This window comes from Parus major, chromosome 2 (assembly GCF_001522545.3).
Source record: "Parus major isolate Abel chromosome 2, Parus_major1.1, whole genome shotgun sequence".
Taxonomy (NCBI): Eukaryota; Metazoa; Chordata; class Aves; order Passeriformes; family Paridae; genus Parus; species Parus major.
The window spans coordinates 60,815,445-60,836,469 of NC_031769.1; the positions used below are offsets into that span (position 1 = coordinate 60,815,445).

The window sequence follows — 21,025 nt, forward strand, 5'->3', positions numbered from 1 at the left end:
GCTGAAAATTAAGTAATAAGTTAAAACCTCTGCTTACCTCTTTAAATACTAGACATCTGTGGAAGAAAGCTCCTGTAAATAAGAAAAAGTATGAATTGCAGGCAATATAGATTTATTTAGCAAAACAGGAATGCAGCAGTGTTGACAGTGGATCTGTATTATTTCTTTTGACTGTAAACACATATGGACAAAATTCTGTATGATACAATTTGTAATCAGTTTTCAGACCCACTAATAAAATTCATGGGGGAAGCAGTGAGGTTTCTTAATGAAAAATAGCAAAATATAATGGATGACATACTGCTACTCTCAGTGCATTGCATTTGCAAGTTTATAAAGTATCCATAATTGAAGTTCAATATCTTGTGTTCTTTTCTGTGAATGCACTTAAAATTAATTCTTATTTTATTCCATGATCATTTGACTGGTTACTATAAACAACACTCTTTAATGACCCGTTTGTCTATGTTGGTATTGCTGAGCTCTTCAAATATGTAATAAAAAGATCATTTTAGAGTTATATGTCAGTATCTCATTGGTTTTCTGTTTGTAATGACAGTCTCAAAATTTAGTATCTCCTGAAAAATAAATCCAGCTTTGCCAGTGAGATTTAAAATGGATTCCTTCCCTGATATTTAGCAGTAAAGGAGTCTGTAGGTCATCCTATGGTCATTGTGACCTTGCAGTTTTAAAACACTTTGGTATTTGCCTTTTTCCCCCGTTAGGAAACATGGAGGTTACTGGATTATTGCTTGTCAGAAGTGGGTGATAAAAGTTTTTTTCCTCTTCTGACAAATGGTTTTGTCTTCCACTCACAATCACTGTGTAATGTGTATATATAAATTATTTTTCTTTTAATAGTTATTCTCAGCTTCAGTCTTTGCTTGATTTTGTGTTCTTGCTCAGAAAGTAGCTCCTTCAGGAGCTGGTTAGAAAGCAAATTTTTGTTTATTCTACATTCTTATTAAATCTTCTGCTGATATATTTTGTTCATCGGTAGCTGAACAGTCTCTGTTTCCAAGTTGTTGAACAGTGCTGTCTCAGCATACATATTATAAAATGACCCCTAGTTGAAGGAGAAGTGACTGAATGCACGTGGTGAAGTAAATGGAGTTACTCCAGAATACAGTGGCTTTTTCTCTGATTTTAGTTCCTATTTTCAGCATTTCTGAACTGTGTTAATCCAAGTCCAATGACACTTTGGAATTTTAGAAATTCACCTATAAAGATACACAAAGACCATTTCATAGTGCATCGCTGCACTAGTTTTTCTTTATAGGAGAAAAGAAATTAGATCATAATTAAAGGAAAATGAAAGTAATGTACTTTCTTGTCCTATTTACATGTCTCTAAAACATTCTGTAGTCATTCCAGAGGTGGCTCTGCAGGAATTCTCTGGACTATGGAATGTAGATGTTCTCATAAATAATTGTGTAGTGCGATTATTTTTCATGCCAGTATATGCCATTTTGAGGGTACAGAAGTCACCACTGCATTCACTGTAAGAAATAATTTCTCCTTACTGGCAATTGCTGAAATTCCCATACCAAGATGAGAGAGGTAGCTGATCAGAGGTGTTCATCCAGTCACCAGGCAGTGAATCTAAGTTTAAAACCATACACCTGAAGGTGAACAAATACTATCCTTAGCTCAGCTCTTCTTGTTTTGGGTGTACACACAGCTGGTGTAATTGTCTGATCAGAACTCAAAGCAGACAACACATTGACCCTCTTTGTGGTGTACAAATCCTGGGCTTTCCTATTAAAAAAAAAACAAAAACAAACAAAATCAACCACTCTAGCTATTTTCATCTTCCACATCTGAAAGATTGAAGTGCATCTAAAATCTGCCTGGCTTAGGGACACAATTTTCAGACTATGAAATTCTTCAACTGATGTTTCAAATTATGGATTTGGCAAAATATGTCCTCAGACTTCTCTGTTGAAGTCTCACAACCTCCTAATATACATTTTCTTCCTGAATATCATTGGAATGCTTTTATCTTTGTTCCAACATCTCCTTGCACAGGGTAAATTGTAATATCTTATGGTGAAACTTGAGGCCAGTTTCCAAGAGAACAACTACTTGTATTCCTATGTGCCCCTAATGTTCCAGCTCACAAATGGGTTTCATTGAAATTTTGTTAAAGAACTCTTTTGGGTATCATTTTTGATTAAATAATACATATTAATTGCAGAAAATACACTGAAATAATAAAAAATTTAGGCATCTGTTTTATTTTCTAAGCATTCAACTTCTGTGACACCTTTTGAAGAACTGCTCACTTTATAAGATAATCAGCAATATATTTAAACACAGGTAGCAACAGTTTTGATCTTATCACTCAGTTGTACATGAATCATATATTCATTAATCAGTGCTCTCAATAGTAAAAAATAATGTGCATTTTTATTCTTGTTTTCAGTCAATTTTAGTATTTTGTACAATTTAAAATAAGCAAGCCCAATTATTTTCTAGGTCAAGAAGTGGTGTTCAAGTGCCTTGGAGAAGGAATTCTGGAAAAGGCCTTTCAGGGATATAACGCTTGTATTTTTGCCTATGGACAGACAGGTGAGTACCCTAAAGGGGGAGAACACTTAGTGCACATGGGAAGTGAGAACAACAAAACATAAATATTAAGGTAGATAACATTTAAAAATGGTATTTTGAAATATGATGTTTCATATACATTTAGTACAAGCAGTGAGAAGTGAATTCTAAAGATTCTAAAATTCTGTCAGTATGATCCTGGCTGCTACCTGTTGGGGCCTCTTTTAAAGCCTGAAAGGAGTAGTTCCTACTGGAGACTTACTCAGTTTCTAGTGCTGAAGTGTGTTCCAAGGGCTCCCAAGTAACATCCCTACTGAAAGAAGCCTTCAGGATAATTTCTCTTGTTTACCTTGTCCAAAGAATACGCTATCTGTATGGAATAGCATTGTTCTGCTACATGCTCCTGGAGCAATAAAAAGAGAAATAAAATGTGCTTCTTGAACGAATGAGTAATTAAGAAATTATATACTAAAGCATTTTCTTCTCCTTTTTTCTTTTAGGTTCAGGAAAATCCTTTTCCATGATGGGCAATGCAGAGCAGCTGGGTCTGATCCCACGGCTCTGTTGTGCTTTATTTCAGAGAATCTCTGTAGAAGAAAATGAATCTCATACTTTTAAAGTTGAAGTGTCCTATATGGAAATCTACAATGAGAAAGTCAGAGATCTGCTTGACCCAAAAGGGTGAGTAGCTTCGCTTTACCTCACAGCCTTCTGTACTTTTGTTAAAACTCTAAAAATAGGAATTGGTTTTGGAAGTCCCTGAGAAATTTTTTTCAGAATGTATGTTTATATGAGTTTTTTAGAGAGGATTAGATATCAAACACCTGAAAGAAGAGGGTGAAACTTGTTTATGAAATAGTAACTGGTGTGATTAATTTAAACATGAGGATACCAGCCTACTGATGCAAATAAATACTGTGTGAAGTACTTTACCAGTACTACACCAGAAAGCAAGACCACATACAAATAAATTCTGGGGTATTTTTGCTGGATGATCCAGGCAGTATTTGTGTAGGAATTTTCATCAGCTAGAAGAATTTGAATTTGAAGCTTGCTCCTTATGGTTTAGATGTTGAACTTTTTTTGAATGTGGAAATGTGACACCTTAGAATATACTTAGGAATTCTTTCTTCTGTTTTGTTTACACAGAAATAGTGGTCAAGCACTCTGGCTTGGAGATGTGTGTACAGGAAGTAGTTTGATAGGGCTTTTTCCACTGAGCATTGATATATGTGGTTTATATTTCAATTCTTGAACATAATTGCTGAAGGTGTTGTATGCAAGATAGATTTCAGACTTTAAGTATGTGTCAATAAAGTGTAGAAAATGTGAGAAGAATTGAAGCTTTAGCAGCTTCAGCAAATTGCTGGGGGGGATTTTTAGGGTTTTTTTTTGTGGTTTTTGGGTTTGTTTTTGTTTCTTTTCCCCTCATCCTTCTTTCTGCCAATTAAGACATTTCAGGTTTTGTTCCAGACACAAATACTGGGGTGGGAAGATGCATTAGAAATAATTTATATATATAGATCAAAACTGGTTAGATTGGTTTGAGTCTTTATTTGAGTTACAAATTCTGGAATACTTTCTTCTTCCTGTTACAATTAAAAAAGACATAAGTTGACTTCTGCTATGTAAGAGGTACTTATTTCATATGAGGGTAATTTTTGGATATTATATTGGCTAATTAGTAGATTGTGCATGAGGTGTACTTTATTCCACAGAAGTCGGCAGTCCCTCAAGGTTCGCGAGCACAAGGTGTTGGGTCCATACGTCGATGGCCTGTCTCAGCTGGCTGTTACAAACTTTGAGGTAAATCTAAACCAGGGACAAGTTTTTAAATAACACTTATGTCCACGAGCAATAAGAGTCTCAGAAGATGTAAACTAATGTCTATCTAGATATTTTGGTTCTTGGGTGTTTATAGTCTGTGGCAATTGCAAAGATCTTCTCTAATTCTCTGGAAATATTAATTTCATGTGGAAGCACTAGGTTTGCCTTTACGTTAATTACAAATCTAGTAGTGATATCTCATTAATTTGCAGTTTCACTGCATATAATATATGCCACAAACACTATTTACTTGACACTGGAAGTATGAGGATACTGTAAGAAGGATATTAGTCTTCCAGCATGAATTTCACTTTGTTGTTGAATACCACATTATGTTTTATATAGGTGTATATATAGGTTATTCATAACTTAAATCACAGCAGCATCTAAGCCCACATGATTTACCAGAACACATTCAAATAAGTTAGTATTGTGGAAGCCAATGAACCCACTGTAGGCACAATGGAATTAAGGAAAGCAGTGTAGTTTTATGAATTGTGTAGGACTTTCTTTTTAAGAGGAAACTGATTTGGAAGTTGTTTGTAAAAAATTCTTTGTGTAGTGTTAGCTTTTATTTTTTATGTTTTGTTTCTTTGTTTTTTTTACTTTTCTGCAGCATCTGTGCATATTAGTTATAAAAACTGCTTTTGCAGATTTTATGGTGAATTGCTTACTTTGAATGCACATCTCCTTTGTGCAAATTCTAGTACATGTTGTTCATGCTTCAGTTCATGCATCAGGTTTTGGCTGATGACTTCTGAAACGGTTTTGGAAGACTCAGCAAGCACATATATCAGGCTCTGCATAGTCATCTTTGTCTTCCACATGTGGGAAGGTACAGGTTGAAGTGAGGTAACGTTTTGAGCCAATTAAGTGAAGACAGTATTAGTGTAGGTCAGTAAAGAGATGCCCTGTGTTCACTTGTGTAAGTGAGTCTGTGCTGGCCCGATTCCTGGCATCAAACAATATGATTTGTAATGTGGATGTCACCAACATATTTCAGCAGCAGATAAGGAAAGCATGCATTGACTCTAGTTGCTGGGCTTTTAAGTGCAGCACTTAAAACAGAGGTATGATTTAACATTGTTCTATGGATTTACAAGCCTCTGTAGCAATACATTTCAAAATGTGCAAAGAATTTTCTCATTACTTCTACCTTCCTTTCTTCTTCTCTCCCACACACCCTTCCATCTAGATGGGGATTTTGTTTAGCAAGCACAATACTTTTCTTTTATCCTAACATCCCTTTTTACTCTTTTTGCTCTAGGATATTGAGTCACTGATGTCAGAGGGAAACAAATCACGAACAGTTGCTGCAACCAACATGAATGAAGAAAGCAGCCGCTCTCATGCTGTGTTCAATATTATAGTGACTCAGACACTCTATGACCTGCATTCCGGTGTACGTATTTCTCTTGATTAATTTATAGACTTGTGGTGGGTTCTTCCTTTCTCTTCCACATACATCATCTGTTTACCTGTGCTTTGGTTTTTGGTGCCATGGAGTCCAGTAATCAAGACTGAGAGAACCCTGAGTGAGGAAGCACATCGGATTAAAAAAAAACAGTTGGATCACCTTTTAAGATTATGTTGACACCATGAAACCTTCTTAGGTCTTAACTATTGCTGGAGTTAACGTGTTTTAATGGCCCACTCTGCCATAAGGTGATTGATGTTACCACATAGCTGATTCTGATTCCTTGATGCTTCAGGCCTTTACTAGAAAATATATGGGTGACTTTTAAAGATCTGTAAGACCTCTGGCAATTTCTTCTTCTCTCATGTCTCATATGTGATGAGACATAACTTTCAACACATGTTATTATGAAGAGCAGTGTTTCATGGTGCCAGAGTCAGGCATGTTGGTGCTTCATGCCAGTGTTTCTTAGCTGTTGTTCTCCCATGTCCTATCTGTGCAGAATTCTGGAGAGAAGGTCAGCAAGGTCAGCCTGGTGGATTTGGCTGGGAGCGAGAGAGTGTCCAAAACAGGAGCTGCAGGAGAGCGCCTGAAGGAAGGCAGCAACATAAACAAGTAAGACATCGGCATACGCAGGCTGCAAACCCTAATCTTGAAGGAATCACTGTTGGTTCCCTGGCCTCCTCTTGGTGTGCTTGTCACAAGTCAGCTCAAATGAGCTTCATCAGGAGCAGTTCAATATGGCTCTTTCAGCTGCTCTGTGCTGAGCAGCATGTGTTTCCTGACATTGGCATAGGGATCCTGATTCATGCTTGACTCAGATGAGGGCTATATGAATTTTATCTGGAAAAAGTGACAGCAGTGCTCTTTAATTAAGCATATACCTTTTGTGATTCATTTATACACCCTGTCCCCAGGCTCATGTGTTTGTCTCATCATCTGCTCAAGGAAGAATGCGAAGTTGCAGAGTTGAATGGCTTTGTTCCAACATGAATTAAAATATGTAAGAGTATAATGCACAGTTTGAGAAAATCAGATCAGAATGAAGCTGTGTTGGTTTAGCATTGCCTTGGGCATTTGTGCTCAAGCAATGACAAGTTTCAAAGCATGTTTTTAGCCATAATTACTGTGTTACTGTCCAAAAGCAAGAATGTAGCACACTGTTACTGTTGTCCTAAATACACTAACTTTCTGGGAAAGAAAGAGAGTAACTGTTACATTAAAAACTACTGCTTTTTCAAAATGTTATGAAATGTTTTGGTATTTTATGTTAACAATGACAGCACAGTGTGTGTATGAACAGCACACATACTTACAATGATTCAAATTTACCTCTTGTTAATTCAAACATATTTGCTCTTTCTAGTTTAGTTTCTAATCTACTTTGTGTTTAATGCATCATGTTGGCAGTCACATTGGCATAGTTCTTATGAAACAAAATGATGTGGCTGTCTTTGCTTAATGGCAGATATTTTAACCTTACCCCACAGGTTCCTAGTTAAATTCAGATTGGTTTTACTAGAAACTGTATTTCTAGTTTGCATAAACAAAGGTGAAATTAAATGTTTCTTTCTAATTCTTGGAAAAGAATTCAAATGCCACCCCTCCCAGCAGCTATTAACAAATTGCAAATATAAATATAGATATAGAAGGACTTCAGGTTTCTTTTTCCTTTTAGGATATTTTTTCAGCGTTAAACTTTTATGGTATCAATGCAGTAGGAGAGGGTTGTTTTGCCCATGCTGAACCTCTTTGGCAATACAGAACTTCAGATAAAAGCACCAAACATTTCTGTAAAAGGTATTTTAAAAAAACTGGACAACTATACATTTTGCATTCAATTAAATTCTTATATGATATTAATCTGTAATACTCAGTCCTTTTATTTAACATTATCTATTTGAAATCTCTTTTGGAACTGATATGTGAATGAGAATTCTTATTGCTGTGCTTGGTGTCTTCTACATGTTTAGTCAGACTAGTTCTTCAGAGAACATTGTGTGCAATCTTCATTAGAGTGAGATGTAACTTATCATTAGGGAAAGGTGATACTTTTTTCTGGAGTGATGAAGTATATTTAAGCCATATGCCATACTATGTCAGCTCCTTTTCTTATTATTTTTATTTTATAAAAAAACCCAGTAACATGTATTGGTGGCATGTGTTATGTTTAATGAGATAAAAAATGGAGCTGCTGGCACATAAACTTGCTGCTTGTTTTATAATTTATCGTCTTGAAGACAAATGTGGAAATAATGTGCCTGTTTATTTAGTGTCTGTACCATTTGTTTCTGATGAAAACTGGCTAGAGCTGTGGCTAGATGCCACCTTGGTCCCATGACTTTTCTTGTTGAAAACATTCTTTCCTGATTTGGGGGCAGCATGTTGCAGAGGGGGGCTGCTCTCTCACTTACTGAAGCAACTGAGAGTTGTGTCATTTTGTGTCAACATCTTCCTCAAGTTGTAATAGAGATGTCTTCTGTTTTTTGTTCCTCAGAGCTAATGCAGAGTTGCCTTGGTAAGGGAGGTTTTTGGGAGATTTGCCATACCTCATAGGAAAGTTGGATATGTTTGTTCCTCCCCAGGATGTGCTAGTTCCCATACCCAGTGTAGAAAAGGAGGTGCTTAACAACTCTTTGTGGTGTAGTCAAAGAACTTCTAGAACGCAGTAGTAGGAGGAAGCAGAATAAACAGTCTGTCAATTAGTGGCTACAAAAAAAAATACTTAGAGCAGTCTGCAATTTTACCTCTGATTAGTAAAATCATAGCTGTTGTCATTTTAACTTTAGAATATGAAAAGAAGATGTAGGCAGGACCAAGGAATGAGTTGGGACAAGTCTGGCTCCAAGCTGATTTAAGGGAGGGTTTTAGTATTTACAGTTAACTAATAGAAAAGTGGGTTCTGCTCATTGAAGAGTTTGGTTCCAAATTGTACGGAAGTAGCTTGAAAAGGTGTCACTTAGGGACAAAGTTGTTTCCCTGTGATGGGGAAGTGATAATTCCTTTTGAATGCTGGCTCAGGACCCTGGTGGGAGTGTGCCTACTAGCAAGGACAGCCTGGACATGCCTGAGGAATGGGGACGAGGAGAACAGACAGTGTGCAGAAATGGCACTTTCCTGTAAACTTGTAGCAAGCCCACTCTGCTTCTTCTGGACTGACTCAGTCTGCTGTGTGCTGTGGGCTTAGGCCTTCTGGTTGATTCATTATATAAGTACCGTGAGATAGGATCAGAGTAATGACAGATCTCTGATGCATCATTCAGCAGGAAGCAAAGCAGCTGATGACTCCTCTAAACATTTTGTTGGGCAGCCATTCCTTTTGCTGCTTCCCTTAAAGTTGTTTAAACAGCTTTGTGTTATGAAATCTAAACTACATAAATGGTTCCAATTTGGCTTTTATTGCTGATAAAAAGATCTTAAAATCAGATCAGTATTTGTAAGGTGCAGTAATAGTATCACGTTTTTTAATCCCATGTTAATAAACTGCACCTTGTAATTTCCTCTTCATTAAAATGCAGTACCCATAACTCAAATTAGTGTTGCAGCCCAGTTGGGAAATAGTTTTCAATCACAGGTCTTTTTGAATCCCTGTTCTTCCTACTTCCCATCTGACTGTCCATTTCTTCCGCTTCCCTCAGGGTTTGGCTTTGATTTTCACGTTTCCCCTCATTTAAAGAGAGAAAGAGAAATCAGAAGAAAGCAGTCTAGGGTAGATTTTTAGCTTTATGCTCCTTGGACTCCATTGGGAGTGTGCTGATGGTGCTTTTTAGAAGTGCTGGAGGAGGTTGCTCTAGAGCAGCATGGAGCATCCTACTGCTTGTTCTCGCGAGTCTAGCATGCTAAAATCTCTGTGGAGAGCAGGGGCTGGATTCAAGAACCAGTTCTCCTTTCTCTATCCTCCATTCAAAAACATTCAGAGGCTTTTCAAAAACATTATTAGGCTTTTATTTAGGCCACAAAACTAAAATTAACTTTCTATTTTTGCTATGAATTTTTCAGAGGTGAATCAGAAAGTTATCTTACAGGCAAATTTACAAAACAGAGTGCTCTCTTGGGAGTTCAGATTACTGAGCCTTTCCTTAAATTTCATTTTTCTCCCAGGTCTATGCTGTCTTTATATGCAAAATGGGATACCTTTTGTGGCACATGTAATGGTTCTTGTTAACTTACCCTTGGATATCTTCCTTGAAATACACTTCTGCAACATTTTTGTCATTCCCTATGTGCTATTTCTGAACCAGTGTTGGTTTTTAACAGCGCTGAGGCTCTGCTGCTTATAAACCAAAGTAGTATTACTTCTTTGAAAAGAAAACACAAGGTGGAGTGGAACAGTACAACAAAAGATTTATTTGACTATCTAATTACAATGCTTCTGAAGCTTTTTCCTTGATACTTATAGAGAGTAGCTGGATATTTGAGCTGGAGGAGTGTGACAGACACAGAATTCTCTTGGGCTTCAGTGATGTCTCCTTTAAAACCCTTTAGGCATCTGTTTAATGTTCTCAGGCTCCTCTACAAGCTCATTATCTTAAACATACTTACCCCAAGAGCCCTGATGTCACTTAAAATTTACACAGGGTTGTATAAGAATTGCATAATGTAGCACACATATGCTTTGCATGGATTCCTAACGCAGTTACGCCTTTTGGTGGAAGTTGTACATGTACCAAAATGCATGAATTGGCTATTTCTTCACAATTCTAGAGCATTGCTGCCTGCTAAGCAATTTGGGGGGTTTTCTCTTTCACACTTGTGCAGCACCTTTGTAACTGAGAGATCATTTGGTCTGTGCTCCCCAGCAAAAGCTGCTGAGGCTCTACCTCAATTATAGCCCAACCCAATTGTCAAGGGACATCTTAATCTGCCTCTTCTGATCAGCAGCCTTCTATGGCTTTGTGATGACTGACTGGTCACTGGTTCACCAGGCAGATGAGTACTCCTGGGCCATAGCTGGATTTGATCTGAGGATGCCTCCTTACGGCTGAGGATTGTTTGGTTTTAGTTGGCATTTGAGTCAGCATTCTTAAACATTGTTCCCAGAGACAGAGGTTCTTGCTGTGCTGCCAGCACTGACTTGTAACACTGTCATGAGACTGCATCCAAATCAGAAAGATTTTTATCCTCTGAGAAAAGGTAGATGTCTAATCCAGGGCAGTGATTTTTCATATTCTGAAGCAGTCTTATTTTACACTTTTCAAACTATTCTAAATATTTCAACACAGTCTCAGTCTTTCTGAAATACGATCTCAGTACCTCCTACGATGAAACACTGTTGATAACAGTTTCTTTCCTCCAAATATATAACTTTAAAGAAATACACTGCCTTGTTTCAGCAGGGCAGTGGGCTAGCTGATCTGTGGTGGTCATTTCCAACTTAAATTATTCTATGATATTTTAAAATCAGATGTGCAGTTCTGCAGAGCAATCCTTTTCTTCTGTGTTATTAAATCTGTATTTGGAATATGTGTTAAAGCTGTTCTGCTGTTTTGCATTTATAGATCGCTTTCAACACTAGGCTTGGTTATATCATCACTTGCTGACCAAGCAGCAGGGAAGGGGAAAAACAAGTTTGTGCCTTACAGAGACTCTGTACTCACTTGGCTTCTCAAGGTAATTTATATTTTCTGTTCACCATGTTCACAAGATGTCAGCTTACTTATTTGTAGGATTCCGGTGTACGTGGACTTCTCATCTTTTTTAAAGAAATGAGTGAAGGAACCCTCATAGCTATGTTATTCCAAGTAATGTGGACAGCTAAGTGTTTCTTATTAATTCAGTGTAAAATCCTACTTGACTGTTTTCAGTTGTAATGGAATCAGAGGTGGTAGAGGTGGCTAGAAATGTTTATGGAACACACAGACTAGTTTATATCCAGAATACATTTCAGTGCCTAAATAGTACTTTCAATGCCTTTATTAAGTATTCTAAGTCTCTTTGTGAAGATACTGTATAGTCTCAGCACAGTTTTTAACTCTTGAACTTTCTGTGGCTGTACTGCAGGACAACTTGGGAGGAAACAGCCAAACTGCCATGATAGCCACAATTAGTCCAGCAGCAGACAACTATGAAGAAACACTCTCAACTCTGAGATATGCAGACAGAGCCAAAAGGATAGTTAATCATGCTGTGGTGAATGAAGATCCAAATGCTAGGGTCATCAGAGAATTGCGTGAAGAAGTTGAAAAACTGAAAGAACAGCTCTCACAAGCTGAGGTAATCTTATACAGAGTACAATGTTTCTCAAGGAAATGTCACATTCTTTGTGGAAGAACATCTTTCTTACAAAATGTGGAAAGAAAGAGCCTTGCACCCATTCTTTTTTGTTTTCTTTCCTTCAAAAAAAGAAAAACCAGAATCTTTTTTCCTGAATCCAACATATGTATGTTTATCTTTAATAGCCTTTAAATGAGGACAACTTTGTACTGATGGTGACCCTTTTCAGTTCTTGAGGAACTTAAGGCCAAGCAATAATTGATGTAGTGCAGATAAGGACTAGATTACATCTTCATTGTGTAGACTCACTTGTTAGCAGCTAATTTTTTTTATTTATTTTTTTTTGTATTGGAGGACTATATGTAATGTTAGATGAAAAAGTGTGAAAACTCATAAATTTGTTACTGGACAACAAAATTTAAGGGACAATTCTCTCTGACATTTGTGAAAATCTGTTTAAAATTGTCAAAAATGCAACACTGAAAACCATCAACAATTTGCTTCACTGCCTTAATAGCTGACACTGTGTGATTGATGCTTATCTTAGATTTATGCTTCCACTTGAAGAATAAACTATCCAGGTAGTAGGATAGTTTATTTGTATCCAGGATATCTGGACAAATTATGTACTTAACAGACTGGAAAATATTTTTTATCTTTTCAGGGAAGACACAAAATACTGAGGGAAAAGAAACAGAACTGTGCTTGAGGGCAAAATTGTGTGGCATTCGAATTTCATCATCATTTAAGGACTAGTGTTTTCATGTGAATACTTCCTTACAGACTGAAATGGGAAAATCTTCTTTAAAGAAAAGGAGCCATTCACTATTTTCATAAATAAAAACCTGTTCTAAGCCCTTATTTTAATTTGGAAAATATTACTGTAGCATGTTGTTAGTTATGTTGGCAGGCTGCAGCTGAACACAATCAGTAGGAAGGTGTCCAAAGTCTTACTAATTATTTTGTTAAGTGCTTTCTCTTCTACCTTCTGTTAGAAACAGTTATGTAGGGTTATAGGCCAGCCTGTTCAATTGTTACTTGGCATTGGACATATTCAAGCCCTTTGCTTTTGTTTCCTGTTGTGAAATCAGAATCTTGTGTTATCTCCAGAGCATGCCTTCCTTAGGTAATCAACAGGGTCAGTCTGGAAGCTTTAATGCAACTCTCAGAATACTTAAAAAACCAAGACAGAATGGAAGGCTAAATGTCTAGAGGAATTGGTGTTTGAAGCTATGCTTGGAAGAAAGACATTGTGCTCGAACTTCAGCTTGAAATTCAGCTGGGAATTAAAGTTTTTAAATATTCACATATTTTTATACAGACAGTGAAGTTTGAGTGGCCAGGTCCAGAGATTTTTGTTCTTTCCATCTTTCCCTCTGTAGCTATGTCAATCCTTAGCTATTTCAGATCTGGATCCAACAAAAGTTGTTTCTGTCATCCTCCTTTGCAAGTTTCCTATTTCTTTAACTTCTACCTTGAAAAACCTGGGGACATAGTGGAAATCTACACTTGTTGCATTTGATATTATGTTGCTGCGTTCAGTTTCCTTGTGCAGTCAGATGTCACAGTGGTAAGAGTAGCTGAGGGTTTTTACTGATTTCTACCTTTTAGGCCATGAAGGCACCAGAACTGAAGGAAAAATTGGAAGAATCGGAAAAACTAATAAAAGAGCTGACAGTCACCTGGGAAGAAAAGCTAAGAAAAACAGAAGAAATTGCACAGGTACTTCAGAAATTTTTAGGAGGAAAGACAGATACTCATACAGTGCTAGTCAGCTGAACTTCATGAGCTTTAGTGTACTATGCTGTTTTCCTATCACCTATTTGAAATGTCTCTGAACTTTTACCTTTTCCCTTGTTTCTTGTTTTGGGGTGGGTTTGTTTGTTTGGTGGTGGTTTTTTTAAAGTCTAGATTTTATTAGCATAAATCTAGTGGTGTCATGATAGCATTGATAAAAGTCAGTATTTGATTTAAAAATAAAACATCAAAATGTGTTTGGGCAGCTCATTTATTTATAAGACCACAGTGGGACCATGGACATGTTTCCCTTGAAGTGTCTAAGAAAGTGAAGAACTACAAAAGGATCAGAATTGTGGGTGGTATTTGTTGCTTTTGCTTTTAGTGATTTCTAACCAGAAAAGGAAAATGTTTACATGTAGTCACTAATGTTTGTTTGTTATTATTTTTGTACATAAAAAATACCCCTTCTGGATTCTAGTGTGCTTTTCCATTATTTCCTCCACCCATAGCTTGAAGAATAAGTGGTGTTGGTTTCTCTTTCTAGTCCTAATGTTCCAGAAGCATGTTTTGCTGCAACTACTGTTTAAATATTTTTTTAAAAAAAAAGAGACAAGGGGAAAACCCAAACCTAACCAGCCAAATAAAAAACCCCAACATCCAAACTGTAGCAAAAAAAAAAAAAAAAAGAAAAAAGACTCACATGATCAAGTAAGTGCTTTAGCTGAATTAATAATAAAACTGCAAAAGAATAAGCCTAAACTGTGGCATGCTATTTTCTAAATCATATATGACTATGATTATCTTTGAAGTAATTGGAACTGAATTTCACTTTTTACTAACATAAAGACTCAAAGCCACGTTGTGTTACTTAGAGGTAGGTTTAATAAACTCAATAGAGCTGTGTAGGTAAGCCTAATAAATTTAATAGGACTGCTTAAGTAAGCTCCACTTTGGGGAGGCAGGTGTGTTTGAGGATTACATCTAACTTTTTATGGTTGGTGTGTAAAAATAAGTTTTACTGACTTAGGGTGCCTGGCCAGTGTCTGGTGGTGATATACAGAATGCATACTCAGCATGTGCATCTTCAGCTTTAGTTGCTCTGTGCTTGTCCCTGTATATTGCAGCAGGTAAAATTAGCCTATTTTTGTGCTTACAGGAGAGGCAAAGACAGTTGGAGAGCATGGGAATCTCCCTTGAGTCTTCAGGTATCAAGGTTGGGGATGACAAGTGTTACCTGGTGAACCTGAATGCAGACCCTGCACTCAATGAGCTTTTGGTTTACTATTTAAAGGTAAGGATGTGAACAGGATATTTGCACAGAATGGAAGGACACTCGCTTTGAATTTCTAGCTCTAATTTACTCAGAGGGGATGTAGACTTTTTGCTGCAGCAAAATAGGATAGGCCTCCTCTTAATGTTCAGGCTTTTGTTTTCCCTTTGCAGCTCAGCTTCACTGTTTTCCTATTTGATCTCCTGATTGCCAACAGTGGGAGAAATGCTCAGTGTGGGCCAGTTTTGAGATCAACCCTAGCTTTTCCAGGCAGGATGTGCCTGGCTAATTGTCTTCTGGCCTAAACTTCAAGCAGGAGCTTCATGTTAGATCCTTCTTTTTGTTAGGGAGCTGGGGACTGCTTTAAATATGTGAAGAGTTAATCATAAAGACATGATATTCAGTAGTAATCAATAAGAATAATGTAACATAGTCTTCAATGACAGGGAAGCTTATGGGAGAGGGGGGTTAAGAAAAGCGCTGGTAAAAATTTCCCAGTTTTTCCCATAGCAGAGTGAAGAAATGTCAAATACAAACCTAGTAGGTTTGTAGGGAAATGTGAGCTGCTTGTCAATAATATATGAAAGACTGTTTAGTCCTTTTTTTAGCTAGTCTTCTGCTTTGGTAGCTGAAGGAGGACTTCTGTATTTGAACAGTATCGGATAAAACACGTCTCAAACACTAACAAACTATTTCAGTAGAACTTAAAATATGACTTGGAATTGTGTAGAGAATGGTATGTTTGGTTGAGTTACTGTATAGCTGTTTTCTGAAAAGCAGAGAACTCTGCACCTTGTTTTACTATCCATGTTGTTGTCTTAATTATGCCTATGTGACATGGCTGGTTTTCTTCTGGTTTTTGTGTTTAATGTATATATGCAGGCATAGTATGAGAATACTTTTAAATCAGAATTTGTGTGTCAACTGCTTTATTTTGCTTTAGCTAAAACTGTATGACAGTGAAGTTCAGGGCAGAACAACAGTTTGTGTGTGACAGTTGCAGTCTTGAGATCTGCTGTGGCACCATTTCTGCTTGACAGACACACAAACTGTGCAGTCTCACCACTTCAGCTAATATTTTCTTAGTTATGTCAACAGTGGTAGTTTGCTTGTCTCTTAGTAACAGCTTGTTTTTCTAGGATCACACAAGAGTTGGTGCAGATACCTCTCAGGATATACAGCTCTTTGGTATAGGAATCCAACCAGAACACTGTGAGATTGATATTGCTTTAGATGGAGAAGTTACACTCACACCAAAAGAAAATGCAAGGTAAGGAAGATCAGCAGCACTTTCCACTGAAATGGAAATGTGCTTTTCTTTGGCAGAACATTCATGCATTTTTATTTTACATAGGCGGAAGTATCTAATGTTCTGATCAACGAGTATTTTCAATACAGTTGATTTAAACAGATACTTAGAGGGAAATTCAGAGATTAAAACTAAGATTTCCCTGCACCTGTGAACACCCACCTACCCACTCTGCAGGGCAACAGGCTATCAGTGGTTTGGCTTGGAATAAGCCATCTAAAGAAGGCATTTAGTAGGAGTGAGGGCCATTGTCTGTATCTTGGGTAGTAACAAGATCCCTGAGATGCTGTTGGCTGTCCTGGCCTGTGTGATGAGATAGTAACCTGTGTCTTGATGGTAGAGAATAAATGGTGCCTCGTGAGTAGTTCCTGCTGTAAAGTTCAGTAGATCTGAATTGTTTCTAAATCCTTAATTAATTGTGTCTAGTTAATATGCAGTGTAAAGTCATGCTTCACCTTTTGTTTCTAACTTCTGTATTTTAATTACTTTTTATTCCAGGGGCACAAGGGCTCCTTAGGCATAAATGTTTTTGTCACTTGGTCTCCAATATGTGGATGTGGATATCCAGCATGTGATAAAGCAGTACCTTTGTCCTAGTTAATAGTCATGCTGCTTGTCTGAAATATGAGTATATAAATAATGCGCAGATCAGTATCAGAATGAGAAACTAAAATTTGAGAGATACATAAAAAATCTGATTTCTTTCATTCTTACTTTAGTAAAATGCATTTGTATTTTATTTCTGCAGCCTACAGCACAAACAGATGGGATTCAGGCTTGTGGTGATAGAGTTACTGTACTAAAGTCAGTCATTTTGACTGGCAGGAACAAGGGCACATGTCAATGGAAAAAACATTTTTTTTTTTTTTTAACTCCTGGCTTAAGTAACTGTTCTTAAGATACTTGTATCAGCAGAAATTTAGCTACCAGAATTTCATTGAAAAAAGTTTAAAGATCTGATCTAAAAGGATTGCTTTTATGTTTGTGTTGACTTACATGAGAGAGACAGCTGAAATGAGAATGCTGCATCTGAAAAGGCCTTTTTCATTTTAGTGAAGTTTTTTTCCCCTTTCAAATAAAATGCTCTGCTTTGTGACTCACACATGCAAAAGTTCAACAGCTAAATTTTTCCCATTTTGTGATTGAAACTTAAATACAAAGAAACGTACAAAGAAATACAGCAGTATACCAGATGTTCACAAAAATAGACCCTTGTTAATAATAGAGACTCCATTTGTTGAAAGAACAAAACTTGGATCTAAGAATCTTTTCTTATGCTTGAATGCTGAATATGTTAACAGCATGTTTTACAACTCAGTGTTGACTAAGTTGTATTTTGGAGAGCTCTATCAGTAGGATTTATATACATTTAAGTTTGGACTTTATAAGTTTATAAGAAACAGGCAGTGACCCAGTTTGTGAATCAGGCATTTAGAGAAAACTTTGCAACCAAAATCAACCCTCTCTGTATGTTTACTGAAGAGAGTTGTACCAGCCAAAGGCAGAGGGGAAAGGTGCTCATTCTGACTACAGAAATCAGACCAGTAACTTTCCCATTGATCCTTTCATGAGAACCTCGTTGGTTTGTTACCATATGATACAAATGACTGTCAGTAGATGGGAGAAACAGCAATTCTTCAATCTTCTTTTATCAGGATTTCACTGGAGTTGTCTTTTTTTTCTTTCAGATCCTGTGTAAATGGTGCACTGGTATGCTCTGCCACTCAGTTATGGCATGGAGATAGAATATTATGGGGAAACAACCACTTTTTTAGGTAATAGTTGATCTTTATATTCCACCCACTTTACATTCAGCCTATTTATTTTCTTATCATTGTTCCAGATACTGTTTTTTTTATAAACTGAATTTCTATTTTTACTCAGAATCAATTTACCAAAGAGGAAACGTCGAGATTGGCTGAAAGACCTTGAGAAAGAAGCTTCCTTAGGAGAGCATGATCTGGATGCAGCTAGTGAAGCTTCTTCAGAACCAGACTACAACTATGAGTTTGCACAAATGGAAGTCATTATGAAGACACTGAATAGTAATGGTAAGGCAACTGACAGATAAAAATGTTCTTTTGGATTATCTAAAAAATTCAGCCTGAAACTCGATTTCTGGGTAAAACAAGCAATACACATGTTCCAGAAGGCTTTGGAGGATTTTCAGGATAAGATATTTTACAGAAAAAATGTTAAGTGTGTGCAAATATATATATATATATATATATATCTGTAAAAAAATATGTGCACCTAGGTATAAATACATTCACAAATTAGTGGTAGGTTTATGCCCTGACACAATTTTATCTATTTATTTATTATGTATCTATTTATTTATGTACCTCTGCTCTCTTTTATAGTGAAGCTGACTTGTAACCACATGCCTGTCAAATTAACAGCCAAGTTTACTAAGTTCTTGTTTTTGAGAATTACTGTAGAAAAAAGGAGTGCACCATATATGGCTCAGTTAGTTTCATCCTACTTTTTGTATCAAATGTTACTGACACCATTTTAACCTTATTAAAAAATAATCAAAATTATAAAAAAACAATAGACAAATGCCAGCTTGTTTTTCAACACTTGATCACTCTCAATATTTCATTTCATCTTTATTAAAATAAATTGTGATGCTTTTTTGGAACAACACAGTAGGGTATAATATACATAAAATAATGGTATAGTGTATATAAAACAATGTGGCTTTTTCATGATTTTCAGAAGTCAGGTCATAGTACACTTGATACAATGGAGTATAAAGAAATGCTGAAAAACTTGGTAAACTACTGAATGCTTTGTTCAGGTGTTTTAATACAGAAAATCAGGGGCAAATACCTTGGGGTTTTTGTCCCTGACCAAGAAGAAACAGTAGATGGTGTTTCATTGCTTTCTGTTCTCCTTTCTTCATATCTTCACAGTATTTCCATTGTTTACTGTAGGTTTGCTTATTGAAATACAGCATTTACTTTTTATTTCATCTCCTCTTATTATTTTACTTGGTCTGTTTTGCCACTGAGTTCAGCATGACGGTTTCATATGTTCGATGCAGCAATACTTTGCTGGATTTTTAGTTTAATTTTTAATGAGATCACTTAAATTGATATGAAATTGCTATTTGGTAACAGAAATATTCTCATTATGGTTCACTCATACCAGGAGATGAATTTCAGATGAATCTACCATCCTGGTGGTCTTCAGTGTTGTCATCCCTTGTGAAGATTCTGTTGCCTGTTTTAAGGCCTCAAACCATCCCATATCTGTGTCAAAACTGGGACAAAGGTTTTGAACTCAATTGGCTTGTGCATGAGGCTGCTGGAAAAGTCTGAAAGCATTAATTGATGCTTGGTCTGCTTGTTACTAACTGGAGATTTGACCGAAGTGTATCAGTCTATAATGAGTCAGTGTTCTTCGAACAAGGGTCACATTTTTTGGTTCTCATGTGTTGTTATCCAGCTGATTGAAACAATTCTTCACAACATTCCACGTGTCTTTACATTTTAGTTCAGTAAGCTTTTCTGATTGTGGTCCAGGATAGCTTTTGTTTTGGTTGGTTGCTTTCTGCATCTTAGCTGAGGGCAGTTCAGACCTTGCAATTCCTTAAAGCTCTTTCTTCCCTACTGCAGAGCAAATGTTTGCAGTGATACATGTCACACTGTTTCAGAAGGGTCACATCCAAATTTCTGCTGCTTCTGCTCACTCCCACATCAGTGTTGCTTAACTAAAGTGGAGTAGTTAGTGACAATAAAATGCTGACAAAACAAGTGAGTGTGAGGATCATAGCCTGGTCTTTTGATCTGAAGTTAGATAAACAGAACTTAGCAGCACTTTCTCAATGGTTTAGCTAAGGTACCTTTTCTCTGACAGGCTTCCAGTTTGTTGTGTAAGAGGTAAAGCAGCATTGTTACAGTACCATTTGTTTATTCTTCCTTAAAATTAAAAATAGATATGGGTAAGGAAGAAGAAATAACTAAATGACTGAAGACTGTTAATTCTATTATACATATTCTCTGGAGAAGTCCTAAGAGGGAAATGAAGAGGTATTTTATAAATTTTATTAGATAATTATTTTATAAGCTTGCATAGATACAGTCCAAAGCAAGAGGGTTTGGTTTTTCCTTTGTTTTGATTTTTGGATTCCCCCCTGGATTTGTTTGAGAATTATAATCCTCTTTAAATAAATATCCTGACTTCTCCAGGGTGCAAGCACATTTGTTTTTATGGCATGTAACCAGTACAACAGTGTCACAGACTCCATCCGGCTCCAAAAAACCTCTGAGGAAAATGTGTAACTTTGAAAACTGCTGTAAAGAAAACATCCAGATCCTTTCCTTCCTTCAGCATGTTAACTTTCTTTGTGGGATTCTGTCAGATCAGCTTTGTACTGATAATTTGTGATGCTGGTCAAACACAGAATGCATCAAAGAAGTTTACTTTATTCTTGTATACTGTGCAGTGGTTAAGTAAACAGTGTGATTAGGTTAGGCAGCTTCTCATTTTAGCAAACAAAACTGTTACAGCTCAGGGAGACAATTTTCATAAAATTTAGCAAAGCAGCCTGTGTCATAACCCTCTTCTTGCTTGCCTATGCAAATATACTTGCAAGAAATCTTAGGGAATTTATTCAGCATTAGTGTGACGGGATTAACAGATTACAGACGTGAATTAAATGACATTGTAGCAAGGTAGTAAATGCTGCTCA

The 21,025-nt window shown here is 36.7% G+C and overlaps 1 protein-coding gene across 6 annotated transcripts in view; it reads left to right on the top strand.

Moving 5' to 3' along the window:
• Positions 1-21,025, top strand: part of KIF13A (kinesin family member 13A) — a 103,550-nt gene that overhangs the window by 50,596 nt on the left and 31,929 nt on the right. For 5 of the 6 annotated variants that reach the window (XM_015617490.3, XM_015617492.3, XM_015617493.3 and 2 more), the window contains exons 5-16: positions 2,479-2,571; positions 3,051-3,231; positions 4,269-4,356; positions 5,645-5,779; positions 6,297-6,409; positions 11,293-11,404; positions 11,795-12,007; positions 13,619-13,729; positions 14,904-15,038; positions 16,157-16,287; positions 18,015-18,101; positions 18,211-18,377. In XM_015617490.3, coding sequence (XP_015472976.1) covers positions 2,479-2,571; positions 3,051-3,231; positions 4,269-4,356; positions 5,645-5,779; positions 6,297-6,409; positions 11,293-11,404; positions 11,795-12,007; positions 13,619-13,729; positions 14,904-15,038; positions 16,157-16,287; positions 18,015-18,101; positions 18,211-18,377 — 1,566 coding nt within the window. The remainder of the gene's footprint in view (positions 1-2,478; positions 2,572-3,050; positions 3,232-4,268; positions 4,357-5,644; positions 5,780-6,296; positions 6,410-11,292; positions 11,405-11,794; positions 12,008-13,618; positions 13,730-14,903; positions 15,039-16,156; positions 16,288-18,014; positions 18,102-18,210; positions 18,378-21,025) is intronic. The other variant, XM_015617491.3, reaches the window with a different exon arrangement.